This window comes from Oculina patagonica, unplaced genomic scaffold (assembly GCF_052425735.1).
Source record: "Oculina patagonica isolate OP01 unplaced genomic scaffold, crgOcupat unplaced110, whole genome shotgun sequence".
NCBI classification, from domain to species: domain Eukaryota; kingdom Metazoa; phylum Cnidaria; class Anthozoa; order Scleractinia; family Oculinidae; genus Oculina; species Oculina patagonica.
In genome coordinates, this window is record NW_027557084.1 from 1 (window position 1) to 14,757 (window position 14,757).

At 38.9% G+C, this 14,757-nt stretch overlaps 1 protein-coding gene across 1 annotated transcript; it reads left to right on the forward strand.

Annotated features, from left to right (window-relative positions):
* Positions 1 to 499: 499 nt before the first annotated feature.
* LOC144639604 (uncharacterized) lies at positions 500 to 12,140 on the forward strand (the record flags this gene model as incomplete). Its single annotated transcript, XM_078498887.1, has 10 exons — positions 500 to 650; positions 1,024 to 1,382; positions 2,781 to 2,919; positions 3,724 to 3,909; positions 4,404 to 4,508; positions 5,400 to 5,477; positions 5,949 to 5,987; positions 8,784 to 9,746; positions 9,888 to 10,517; positions 11,982 to 12,140. Coding segments are annotated over exons 1-10 (2,698 nt in total), but the record flags the coding sequence as incomplete, so codon positions are not given.
* Between the last annotated feature and the right edge of the window lie 2,617 nt (positions 12,141 to 14,757).

The following is a 14,757-nucleotide window of genomic DNA, read 5'->3' on the forward strand; positions in this document are numbered from 1 at the left end:
TTGTAAGTTCAGCAGCACTACTCTTTAAAGCTTAGAGTAGACCTTTGCCATAAAAGTGTGCTACTTTCTATTCTAGGTGTTATTGTTTTTGTGTAATTTCTCTACACACTAACACCTTTCAAACATCAACTATCGCACAGTTTCTCGAAAAAATATTTAATTGCAAATTATATTCATTAAGTAAGTTAATATTTTTCCTTTCCTCCGTTTTAGTGCAGTAAACCTGCTTTGGTTAATTAAGTCGATGGCTCGGCGTTTAAAGAGCTACCGCATGCATGCGTAGATATTGTATTATTGCTTCAGAAATCTTCCAGATCTTCTAGATAGACGTTGCACGTTGTGCTTTTGTTTGGGTCACATAAAACCGAGACAGCATGTACCATCATTGTAGTTCGATAAAATCGGAATAAATTATGTTACATGAAATCTCGCTAAAAAAGAAAATCGGTAATATATAGAAATTTCAGCTAATTCTTACTAAACTGAAAAATAATGTAGTAAACGTTAATGCACTTCTTGTTGTTTTGCAATAGTTTGCTGGGTATTCCCCTCGAAATTAATCAAAGGTCATTTGACAGGTAAAGTGTGGTATCAACACCAGAGGCGCGCCATGCTTGGATTTCTTGTCTTTCAAGTCTTGTTTTCATTAGGTATTGTATACAAAACTACTTAGTTCTCTTTATTTGTTTTATTACGTTTTTACGTAGAAGGGTAGTATGGAGTGCAATGATTCACCGCACTGCAGTTTTCATTAATACATTTCAAATGTGATCGTTATTTATAGAATATGAACTACTAATCGGACAACCAAAATATTAGTTCTTATGAAAATGTTTTTTTAATTTATCTTAAATATTTTGTTTATCGTAAGAATGAGTAAGACTGGGTATGTTATTGTCAGTTATTAGTTGTACGGTGTTTGCTATGCTTTCCTAAAAGGTTACAAGAAGAATAAAAATGCAACATTTTCCAGTTGAAGAACGTGATACAGTGTATAGTCTGCTGTTTTATTTTGTCCCACAGGTTCGTCACTTGACGTTTTTGACAAAAATTGTTTAATGTCCACAAACCTATTAAGAAGGCGACATGGCGTTCCAGACCTCACTTGGTCCGAATCCCTCGCGGCCGATGCTCGAGCTTGGGCTCACTCTTTAGCTCAGAGCAACACGTTTGAACACGACTATAACAGCATGCAAGTAAAAAGCCAAGGTGAAAACCTGGCATTCTTTAAACCTTTCAAGCAGAAGTGTCAAGGACCCAAGAGAGACGACTGCGTTCAGTGTCGAGAGATTATTGAGGGTTGGTATGATGAGGTCAAAAATTATGACTTTGGAATGGGAAAACCCAAAACGCCCGGAGGCGTGGTCATGCATTTTACACAGGTAAGTACCAGTCGTTCATAAAAGGGACTTTCTTGAGGAACGAAATGACGTGTTTATATTTTCATGTAATGAAAAAAAAGAAAATTTTTATTGCCCCTGCAGGGTTTTGGCCTCTGTTGTGAAGCATCATAGAAGTCCACGCGTGTATATATATAAGGGATTAAAAAATAGAAAATATATGAAGAAATATACAAGAAATATATGGTAGTATGCGAGGCGATCCCGATCTAAGAAACTAGGTGCGCACGGTGGTCTCGGTTAATTTTGCAGCAAGCATGCAAGGTGTTTTGGGTGTTTCGCCGCCAAACGGTGGGCAACAAGCTAAAGATTTGCGACTCAAACGTCTGAAAATTTTCAGTTCAAAGCTAGATGGGTATCTTGTTTAAAGATAAGTTCGCAGAATTGAAAGACTCATTTGTAAACCGCGATTTTTCAAACGCGAATCACAATAGACCTAAAGCTCGGTCACAATCAAAACAGACTACCCAGCTACAACCGATATTTGCCAGTTCTTGGCAAAACACACTCCAGTGATTATATTTAAGTAAATATTAACTGAGATCAATTGTAAAAGAGTTTAAAATGTACAAAGAAAAAAAAAATTTAAAAGAGGTATTGAATACTGAGACTCGCGAGACTTTTTCATCAAAAGAGGTGAGAAAATTTTGCAGGATCTTTGACAAGCCAGTTGTTGAGACGAAGCCTGTGCATTTCGCTTCCAGGCCACTGAGAAATTTCTTTTAAACAGTAAGTCAGCTCTAGTTGCTCGATAGTTGTTTCAAAGATATCATCATTTTCCTCGTAGAAACGAATACGAAGACTTAACTATTTCCACCGAGAAATATTTACTACTCAAATAGATACCACTAGACACTATTGACTAATCTCATCGTTTCCTTTTGTTTACTTTTCACTAATTAGCATTAATTGTAAAAAGTTGTCTCACGGCTATAACAGCACCCTAGAGTAAGATTACTTGTCTTAAGGTGAAAAACCCTTTTCAGAAATATCCAAGATAATTTCACAAATTCAATCCCAAAGACGGGCGGTTTAATAATAAAAATTTTCCCTGTACTGCAAAAAAGGACGACATTTGCAAAATCAAATTCAAAGTAGGAGTAGCCAAAAGCGGGGGGCAATGTTAGTGAGAACTACTCCTAACATAACATTATTACAGTTCGTTTAAAATAAAAATGATTTTCTACAGGGAGTGAAGACTTATCGAGGCGGGATGTAAATTAAAAAAAAAAATTCTCTTATGACAGTAAAATATAAACGCCTAGCACTTTTTTCACTTATCATTTATTACCTAGAAGTTATCACTTATCACTAAGTTTTTCACTGATTGGTTAACTATTTTGTGCAATCGTATGATGTATGTGATATTCGTCAATCTAGGAAGTATGGAAAAACTCCCGCCAGTTTGGAATTGGGACTGCTAGAAGTAACAAGTATGGCTTCATAGCAGTGGCAAGATACAGTCCCCGTGGGAATAGAGGCGGACCTGTCATCTTCAAAGACAATGTTTTTCCTCCAGGTATACAGTAGTGCATTTTTTAAAAACGTCTGGAAAATTTTCGTTTTTATTTTAATTGACTCTCAATGGACGGTGAAAGAAACACCATCCTTTGATATCAAATGGAAGTTTTGTTCTTTTCCAATGAAGACGAAAAAACGTCGAAAATTACTGCGTAAAATTGGTCACATGACCTGGCCAGTCAAAATAACTTGTTGCAGAATCAGAAAGACCAGAGCAGAATTGGCCAACGTGCAGCCGTCTGCTATTTCTTTCACGTTACTTTTCTGGTGCTAAGGAAATATGATACCGCTGCAGGCAGGCTAGAGCATAATTGGAGAATTAGAAAATTAGTAGGGAGTAAAATTTTAGTCCTGTATTTGTAAAAGTACAATATGGACTCACAGAGATTTTGTACTGTATTAGAAAGTGTGGATATAAAATACCTACTCATTACTAAAAGAATCGAGCCTTAGGATTTGTTTTTAAACTTGAACGGGCCATTACTTGATTTAACACTTCACCATACTTTTTTATATATAAATACAAATTATTTTATATTTTGTCGGCCTGTAAGGTGTTTCAATATACAAAGCCTTTGTATATTGAAACACTTCACAGGCCGACAAGAATATAATAGCTAAGAGCTGAATATTGTCTATTGTTGGTATCGATCGAGGTAGTAGCTTTGCCCCTTCAGTTGCTTTGTTGCGGAATAGCGAAAATACATGATGTTATTAAGTTTCTTTAAAATTTTGAATGCGCTATTTGCGTTGTCTTCAGCTGAACCTTTTAACAACACGTGAAATATCACCTCGTTATCAGGGACTATTTCTGACCCAACACCCTCTGTCGACACAAGCTCTCAGCCCCCTACACCCGCTCCTGCAACTCCCACCACTCCAACTGCCGCTACAGCTACCAACTTCACCATCGACGTCAACGTCAACGTCACAGAAACTCCTGCTGTGGGGAACACGACTGGGCCCACTACCCCAGCTCCTACTTCAGGTATGAAAGTTAACTTTGTCAGTTTTTACGGATGTAGCAAGTAAGCACCTTTTTCACTTTTTTCTCTTTTCAGTGCATTATTTTATCTTTTCAAATTTTAGGTAGAGACCTGCATTTGAAAAGCGTCCCGCAATGACTATTTTTTTCGGTAGTTAGCCTCGTTGCTTGCGCTTTCATACTGTATTTTTTTTAATCACCCATGTAAGTCACACTTTACAGCTGGATGAAGGCGTTCGATAGCTGAATCATCACATGAAGAGAGACCTAGAGTCAATAATTATGACATAGTTCTTTACGCGTTGGAAAAATTTGTTCATCCTGTTAGGTAATGGTTATGTTCAGGCACTATTTTCTGTGACTATTCAGGTATCAGCCTCCAGGCAGTATACAACTCAACGTTTCCATTACAGCCGATATACTCTCCAGTAATAGGATAGTCGCTTGCAGCTATCATATAGAGAGTTGACGCTAATGAATGGCTTTTTCATTCACAGGGGGAAGTAACAGCCCCACCCCTCTACCATCTGCCACTTCACCAAGTACTGGTTTACCGGGAAATCTTACCACTACTGCGGCTCCGACAACTGCACGCCCAATCGGTATGTTGACATTTTTCCCAAAGCCCTATACATCCTTATTAGACTCGTAAGTAACATGTTAAATTTACTTGCCCAGTTAAACAGCAGGATAAATAAGAACACAGTTTCTCGATGAGAATGATCTCTAATAAATTTGGAAAGAAGCAGGTGCAGCTTTTGACGGTTAGACATAATGAATATAAATCTTTGGTCAAAAATCAGTGCAAATTACTTCATTTTTATCCCATTGTTGTGAACTGTACTTGGGGATTTAACTAGACAGACACTTAACCAACGCTGAAATTATTGCATCTCAGAATTATATATTACACTTTTTAATCTTGTCTATTGATAACAGTAACTGGACATAGTGGTGAACAGTTGAGAGGCGCGAGAAGCGCGTTGGTGTTCGATACCAGCGATTAAATTATTGTTTTATCCAATAACTGCTTTCTTCAACTACAAAGCGTTGAAACTGATCAGCTGGACGTATTTGACACTCGCGTGATAGCACTCCAGTTACACACGTGCGGAGGACCCGGTGCGGAGGACCGATCAGAAATGAGAAATAAGTTGTTATCGGATCGACGCAATAAATTTTACATTTAAAACAATAATTATTATTCCACGAGCGCGCGTTGGATATGAGATGGTAGATAGCCAACGAGGCGCGTAGCGCCGAGTTGGCTATAACGATCTCATATCCAACAAGCCCGAGTTGCTAAGAATTGCAATGTTTGAGCTTCCCAGCTGTTTTCGTTGACGCGTATCGGCTACCATCCTATGAGCTCATATACCATTCTCTGTCAACCAATCCAAACCCAGGAATTGTAATATACCATTGCTAGTTTTTAATAATGGTACTTATGGTTTTAAGTCATTTTGACCCGAGTTCCTTTTTATACCATACAGGTCCTGCTCCGAGTAACAACTCAAAGTGTCAATATTTTGTGGTCAACAGTACGACGTATACCTACGCCATAGTACAAAGTAAGATATTGTATATGTATAATAATACTTTGAGGGAAACTTCAAGATAACTGTACAAGCAAGAAAAAAAACTAGACGATATAAAGAAGCCAAGGTGAAAAGGAAATGAGGAGGATTGAGTCAGATTGGGTCGTGCAGCAGCTCTCGCAAGATCTAACGTGAATGGCTCGCTACCCTTCAAGAAAACAACAGAACAAACAACAGGAACAATGACCCCAGCCCCAAAAAAGTAGCAACTGCCACACTAGAGCACCCGCACTGAGATTTGCAAGCTTACGAGGGCTGCTACACTACTGGTCGGATATCGCATAATACTGACGGCATGAAAAATAATATATTAGGCCAAATTTTTTAGGAGCAGTCATCTGTGGCGAATCTTCGATATTTCAAAGCACAACTGAGTGTTATGCAGAAACCTTGAAATAGTACTTATCTATCAATGATCTTAAAGTTATTATTATTTCTTTTCAGAATGTCCTGGTAAACCCAATGTCACTTTAATACCAGAAGGTAAGAATTTTCAAGCTTTAGTTCAGCGTAAGGAAAAAATTAAACAAATGTGTAAGAAAAGATAGAAAAAAACAACTTCAGTAGTCTACGTGAAATACAATTTATACCTGTGTTGGTATATGTTTACATTACAGCGCCAAGAGAGCGGTCAAAAAGTTTAACTAATAATGAACGCATGCGCAAATTTGATGACAGAACGTTAATTGCTCATACCTCAGTGTACGTAGTCATCTACTACGCTTTCTAATATTGCAATTTTTAATTGCATTTTCCTTGCTAAATCGTTTCCTTGGTTAATATCAAATGCCCAAATGTTAAGTACTCATGACCCATGTCAAAAGGGAATTCCCAATCTGTTCAGGCCAAGTGTTCCAAGTCCCTCTCATTATTGTGTACTGATCTCCGCAGTTCGTGGACCATAAACCAAGCTTTTAACCCTATTTATCATTGAATTATGTTGGTTTGCTTTAAACACGTTAGACTTGTATTCTGTTAGGTAGTGCTCGCCCGACAGCGACAGTACCACCTAGGACCGAAACAGGTAACAGCATGCTAAATAAATAACGAGCCTGCATGCTGCTACTTGTCTAACCGAAAAAATATACACGAAAAATACATTTCCGTATTACGCTAATTCAAGAATTATCCACGGAAAAAAATGCGCAAAACTCTATATATCCCCACTTACAATGCAAGATAAAAAACGCAAAATGGAATTGAAAACATCCTGATGTAGCGATGCCCTCGATTACTTTACCATACTTTAACTACAGGGGAATCCCGATTTCGCCATTCTCCAAGGAAAACGAAAATGAGGTTGGGAATTCGGGAAGTTTGAGAAATCAGTTTGTAGTGAGTGGCTGAGTAATAGAAATAGTATATTTTTAGTGCGCCGTACTCTCCAAAGGGAGGTATTGGTCTGTTTACAGTGAAGGTTTCAACATTAACTCTTACAAATAAGCAATAATATTCACTAGTGAAGCGAACCTGAGGTTACCGGGGATTCGAAGAGTAAATGCGTCGAGATTGTTGTAGATTAGAATATAAGCGAGTCGCATGGCGATATATACATTTTTTCACTCTTAGACTGAACACTTAACTCTGTTTTGTTTTGTTTTTGTGTTTTTGAGAACATAACTCCATTCATACATGGATAGCTTCTACTATAGATCTCATTCGATCTCATGCGATGATGTCCAGTTTCTCTTGTCGGATTACTCGACGTGCTAGCTTTTGAGTTCTATTGTGAATCTTCAGTTGAAATTGGAATATTGTCATGGATGGGTTTTGTTTTGATGGTTAGAGCCATTTTATGATTCGTCCAGAGAAGAAATGCACCATAACGCTTAAGTCAGTCTTGCCTCGTTTTATAGACGCTATAAAATATCTAACCTTAGTAATAAAATCGACGCACCGTATTCTTTCTTCGCTGCAGAAACGTTTTGAATTCGAGTCACAAACCAAAATTTTCATTCTGTTGACGTAGATCTGAACAGGTCCACGTAATCTCTCGAATTAGCCTGTTCCAGGCTCTCGGTAGTTGGGGGAGAGCAAAAGACGCGGGCGAACGAGGAAAAAATCGAGGGGGGAAGAAGGCGAGCGAACCCTTCTTCCCACCTCGTTTTCTTTCCTCGCTCGCCCGGGTTTTTTGCTCTCCCCCAACTACCGAGAGCCTGGAACAGGATAAGTTTTGGATTTTGGCGTGCAACTTACTATCAATTCAAATACTCCACGGATCTCTGTAGAGCTACGTTATCAGTATGGACTTTTCTCGGTAAGAATCACATTTGACTCTCTTGGACGCAAAAAGAGACGGCTATTTACTTTGGCTAGTCAATGTTAACAATAATATACACTTAATGACTGTTCCCAAAAAAACTTATCCGTCATGAAGTGTTTTGTTATATAACACAACGAAGCCGTTAGAAAATGACGCTCGTCGGTAAACATTCGCGGGCACTTTGTACTGTTACCCTCTGACACCATAGATTTTGCAATGTTGCTCACTCAGAGACTTTTGGCGGGAAACAGTTTTTATTATTAGATGTCATGTGACCTCGAATTTGCCAATAAGAACGCGCTGTTGGGGAAACATTTCTAGCTATATAACCAATAAGATTCTTTTCTATTAAAACATCATCCTGAAAACGAAAATGCAAAGTTTTACTGTTTAATCCAAATTTATGCAAAGTGCTAATCGAAATGCAGTGTTATTCTGTTTCACTTATAGTGATTCCCGTGATATAGACTCTCTTCCGTATTGATTGTAAATAAATCTAACCTAGTATAATCATTCACAAAATAGTAAATAACCAATAACCTAACCGGTCAAATTATACAGAATTGTTCATCGCAATGGATAACGATGGTGACTTGGTTAAGGTGAGAATTTCAGCTTCAAACATATATAAATTTATGCTCTTCTCTCGCTTTTTATGTCAAAAATGGATATATCAGGTTTTAAAACTAGTTTTATGACTGTATCCTCCGTTAACCCCTGTTGTGGCGTTTTTTTACAAACTGGAATTATTTTGAAGAAATCCATGACCAGTAATAAATGTAACAATTCGAATTTTTAACACTTTCTTGAATAATCTTGACCAGAAGTCTTTTAGACTGTTGCCAATTCAAATAAATTCAGAGAGCCCCGTTCTCTTTAACGTTTCTGCAAGGCGTAAATAAATTCTTGAACGTTTCTGTGCTTTAAATAAAACGTCATGCCTTTGTAAAGAGCAAAGTGATTTAACAATTATGTCTTTCAAATGTTCAACACGTCACTTTCTTTGACAGCACCAGGAAATATAACAACCCTAAAACCTGAACAATCGACAACAACGCAGACAACACAAACAACAGCGAAACCAGAAACATTGACAACACCAACCACAGTAAGTTCAGAGTCAACAACAACTGGAACGACTGCAACAACATTAAAACCAGAATTAACAACAACTGTAAGCCCAGAATTGACAACGGCACAAACGACTATTACTACGATTAAACCTGGACAAACCACAGCCACTACCACAAAACCAGAATCGTCATCTACAGCAAATCCAGAAAAAACAACTTCGAGTACAGTAACTACAATGAATCCAGAACTTACAACTTTAACACCTTCCACTACGCCTCCACCACAACAATTTCCAGGACAATCAACACCAACAACGGCCACTACCACAAAACCAGAATCTTCATCTACAGAAAATCCAGAAGAAACAACTTCGAGTACAGTTACAACAGTAAACCCAGAACTTACAACTTTAACACCTTCAACTACGCCTCCTCCACAGCAATTTCCAGGACAATCAACACCAACAACAGCCACTACCACAAAACCAGAATCTTCATCTACACAAAATCCAGAAGAAACCACTTCAAGTACAGTTACTACAGTGAACCCAGAACTTACAACTTTAACACCTTCAACTACGCCGCCTCCGCAACAATTTCCAGGACAAACAACACCAACAACACCAACCACTACAAAACCGGAATCATCATCTACAGTAAATCCAGAAGAAACAACTTCGAGTACAATTACCACAGTGAATCCAGAGATTACAACATTAACACCTTCAACTGCGCCTCCACCGCAACAATTTCCAGGGCAAACCACGCCAACAACACCAACGACTACAAAACCAGAATCATCATCTACAGAAAATCCAGAAGAAACGACTTCGAGTACAGTTACTACAGTGAATCCAGATATTACTACAACAACACCCACAGTTACGCCTCCACCACAACAATTTCCAGGACAAACAACACCAACCACAGCCACTACCACAAAACCAGAATCTTCATCTACAGCAAATCCTTCAAGTACAATTACTACAGTGAATCCAGAGATTACGACATTAACACCTGCAACAACGCTGCCTCCACAACAGTTTTCAACAACACCAGGGCAAACAACAACACCGACTATTGTAACTACAATAAAACCGGAGATTACGACTCCACAAACATTGCCAACAACCGAAACAACGATAAGTCCAGGGGAAACATTACCAACGTCTCCGACGACACTAAATCCGGAGACGCAGTCAACAACGACAACGTTCATTCCAGGACAAACAACGGAGACAACAGTAACTCCAGAATCCCCTTTGACTACAGAGTCTACAATAGCCCCAGAATTGACAACACCAACAACGTCGACTACTATAGGTACAGAGGAGCCGACTCCAACGACTAAGCCAGAGCTTACAACTCCAACAACGGTAACTCCTGTTAAACCAGAACTGACATCCTCAACCACTGCGACATCAGAGACTCCAACAACTTTGGCGAGCTCGACTACAATTGAACCACAGCTAACAACTAAGACTACTCCAAGTACAGTAAATCCAGAATCAACAACTGTAAGCACGACAGTCCAACCAGAATCAACAACAGTACTTACACAATCGACAACAGTTGCACCAACGACTTTGCCAGGACAGGAAACGACTAAACCAACAACGAAACCTGGAATAACCAATGTTACTACAGAACCAACAACCAAAACAACTCCGACAACAGGTACAGAATGTCATTGCGAGACTGGAGGCGGAACGGGTGCGTTCAAAACCATGAACAAGCATGATTCAAGTATTCACTCGCGGGAAACAAGTACCGTTTTCGGTTGGAATCACATCTCACAGAATTGACCCGGCTAGCCCCTGATTTTGTCAGGGCTGTTGCTAAATAACCGATGGTGACAATTCTTTGGGACAACTTTTGGACTTCTGGTGCTTTTTTACCGATTGGATATTAATAATGATCGGAAAGGCTTTAGGTACGTAAACAGGGACTAACCAAGAACGGCACTTGTTCCCCCGACAGTGGTTTCTTTCGGCAAATTTTAGCACACGCAAAATTCCAGAATCCAACAAATGCAAAAATAGCAAAATAGATGGAATATGTGACCACCGCCTCCAATCTATTATTAGTTTAAGCTTTTCTTATTGGCGAAATTAATTTCAGGGTAAAGTCTTTACCAATTCGTATGAACGCGCCCTTGCCGTCACCGAGTTTAGACGTATTTTGAAAATTTGTCCTAATTTATTAAGCCTTCTTACAATTAACCAGAAATACGTCATTTACATTTTTACTTTTAACTGTTATAGATCTAACAGTAGAGTAACACAGGGCTTAACTGCTTTTAACAGCATTACCAGATTCGCACAGAGAAACACGGGGTAAATTAATAGATGGAGGCCGTGGACCAATTGAACAAAGGCGATCGATGTGGCTATAAATGAATGCCAGCAAAACAAGGGGGGCTTGTAAATTATTTTCTAAACACTCAAGCCTTTCTACCTTCAAAATGCGCTTCCGTCGTTTCCTGTTGCGAGGGCCGCTTAGCTACTAACCAGCAAGTAGCTAATCATGGTGACCTTTTAATTTTAAAATCGCTAATACGTACAGTCGACGTCACATACAGTTGGCAACTTCTAGTTTCGTTGTTAGTAATGTTTATGATGCTTTAATCGAAAAGTGAACAGCCTCGAACAAGCCCATCCATGAACAATATCCTAGGCAACGAATTCACGGTGGTCCATATACCACAACAAATATTTCACCAAACAATGCTGATCAGAAAAACATGATTTGATTCTTAGTGTAAACTAGTGCAATACCTGAATCATGACAATGTCGTACACTATATATGTAACATAATACCACTGAATAGGTAATGTAAATTGTTAACAATCACATTTTGCCAGCAGCTTCTGTTTCTCGGCAAACTTGATGCATATAGGAGACCAATTTTATTGCCAGTTTATTTACAGGTATATTAACAGTAGAAACCCGATTTCTCGAACCACCAGGGTAAACAAAAATTTCCTTCGAGAAATCGGGAGACTCGAGAAATTGACTCGGAGGGTAAAATTACAAAGATCTACCATCCATTTCGAGAAACCGAGGGTTTGAAAATTAAGGATTCTACTGTAATAAATTATTAAGAAAATCTCTAATAATATCATTCTGTTTAATTTATAGTTCCTACTACCCCGACGCTTCCAATCACGACGCCTGTGCCGCCAAACCCGTGCCAGCCAAACCCATGTCAGAACGGGGGGACCTGTGAAGCCAAGGCGGCGGGAAACTTTACTTGTACGTGTCCCGGGGGATACTGGGGTCCACTGTGTCAAGAAAGAGGTAAGAGGGGCTTATACAGCTTTATAACCCACTCATTAATTTTTGCGCGCGCTCATTGGACAAAACGCATCACGTGGTACAAAAACGGACGACGGGTATCAGTGAATATACCCCGTCCGATTTGATATCCGTCGCCCGATTTTGTAGGCAAGCACAAAACAAAGGAATGAAGTCACCTTATTCAATCCTAACTTTTAATGAAATCACAGAGTTAAAAAAATCAGGTGAATCAATCAACTTACATTTATTTCGACCATAGTTTCTCCTGGTTTATTACGTAGGTTTTTCCTATAAATTTACTGGCGATAAAGCGCGTTGTACAAATTAATCGGAGGGTTATAAAGTAAATAAACCCCTTTCTGGCTTACTGGTATATTTGAGGATAATGCCCGAGGCTGAAAGATTGTCCTCAAAATTTCACAGTTGCCCTCGAAGCTTCGCTTCTCGGCCAACTGTTCATTTTTCGACAATCTTTCAGCCTCGGGCTTATCCTCCACTATACCAGCCGCCTAAAGGGGTTTATTTACTAAATATTTCAAAAAAACATAAGACAAAAGAGAGATTAAGCTTTACAAAAACATTTGTTTTTCCCTCGATACAATACAATACAATACAACAACTTTATTTAAACACGCTAAAAAAGTTTAAAGCTAAAAGCTTGTGGGGCCGTGTACAAATTAAAAATTTAAAAAGACATATAAAAAGACATCCTAATATTGAGAAGATAGAAAAAAATTCACTATTATAATAACAATTTAAAAATTCAATAAAATTTAAAAACATCATCGTTCAGTCTGACAGTCTGCGTGGATAACGCCTCGAAGCTAATATTTTTAAGAATGTTCTTGCCTTTTACTATGTTAAAAAACGACTTAAAATTACTAGTTTTACCGTGTAGTCGTTGTGACAGGGCGTTCCAAATAACGGATCCCCTGTGAGCGATTGAGTTTTTCATAAAGTTGGTGAAAAAGCGCGGTACCACTACCTTGTAACCGTTCCTTAGTCCATGCTTGTTTTCCGCTTTTACAATGATATGGCGCATATCTGGTGGTGTTAAATCGTTGTAGACCTTGTATACTAATTTCGCTAAACCGAGCTTGTACTTATAAAAGATAGAGTCCCATTTCGCCTTTTCTAAAACTTCCTCAGAGGGCATATCACGCAGGAAATTAAAAATAATACGTGCGGCTCTACAATGTAAAGATTCAAGTGACTTAAAGCCGTCTTTGTTACAGTGACCACCCCAGATGGGCAGGGCATAGGTCACGCCGGGCAAAATGATCTTAAAATACAGGTCTAAAAGCATGTTTCTAGGAAGAAATCTACTTCTTTTGATGAGGTTTAATTTTAGTGCAAACGCCTTCTTAACTTCCAAGATGTGGCGTGACCATGTGAGCTTGTTGTCGATAGTCACTCCGAGAAGTCTGGAATGGGTCACCCAGTCAATATTTTGGTCTCCAAGGCGTAGTGGTTTTAAGGGACCAATGAATCTTCCTCTAAATAAGACCATAGCCTCGCACTTCCTAGGGTGTGGAAAAAGAGAGTTCACCCTACACCATAAAAGTAGTTCGTTCAATGCATCGTTAAGGTCAATCGTGTTGCCCACACAATAGATTGATGTATCGTCCGCGTACATATAAACCTCACCTGAGGTGACTGAATCAGGTAGGTCGCTCGTGTACAAATTAAATAAAGTAGGTCCGAGTACCGACCCCTGCGGTATACCATAGGTAACTTGTGCATAATCTGATTTCTTTCCGTTCATGACGGTAAATTGTTTTCTGTTGCTAAGATAGTCCTTCAACCAATCAAGCAGATTACCATCAATTCCAAAATAATGCTTCAATTTGCGGATAAGAATAGAGTGTGATACGCTGTCAAATGCCTTCTGAAAATCGATGAAGACAACACCAACCACTTTCTTTGAATCAATAGCACGTCGCCAAGTCTCTGTAAGATGGGCTAACAGCAGTTCAGCTGAGTATCCCTTACGGTAGGCCCACTGATTGTCGAACGGCAAAAAAAAAAACTTTGGCCGTTTGCCGCTTATATGTCAAAGTGAGTAGTTTTGTACTTGGTGTGAATACGTAAATTATATTCTTTTGTTCTGACGAATTTATTCAATAATAGAGAGATTAAACAGAATAAGCAGCATTCCGACGTTTGCTGTTTGCCGTTAAAACGTAAAGCTTAATCTCTCTATTAAAATATAAATAATTTTGCAATCAATTGGGTCTCTGATTTACACTTAGAGTGGCGTCTGCCGTCTGGTACGAGTATTTCTTGAGCAAGAGATCCGCACAGTTAGTTGCAAAGGGTTAAATCTTCGTTCCGTGGTCTTCTTTATCCAAACATTTTTTAGAGCAAGCGCTTCAAGTCGTGGTCCTCGCGATGTTATATTTAACAATTATTCCACGAGCGCGCCTGGATATGAGATGGTAGATTGCCAAGAGGCGCGAAACGCCGAGTTGGCTATAACGTTCTCATATCCAACAAGCGTGAGTGGGATAAGCGTTTTATTAAAAACGCCCAAAGGAATTGCAATATTTGAGCTCCCCAGCTGTTTTCGTTGACACGTATCGGCTACCATATTTGTGGTCAATGGTATATGAGCTCA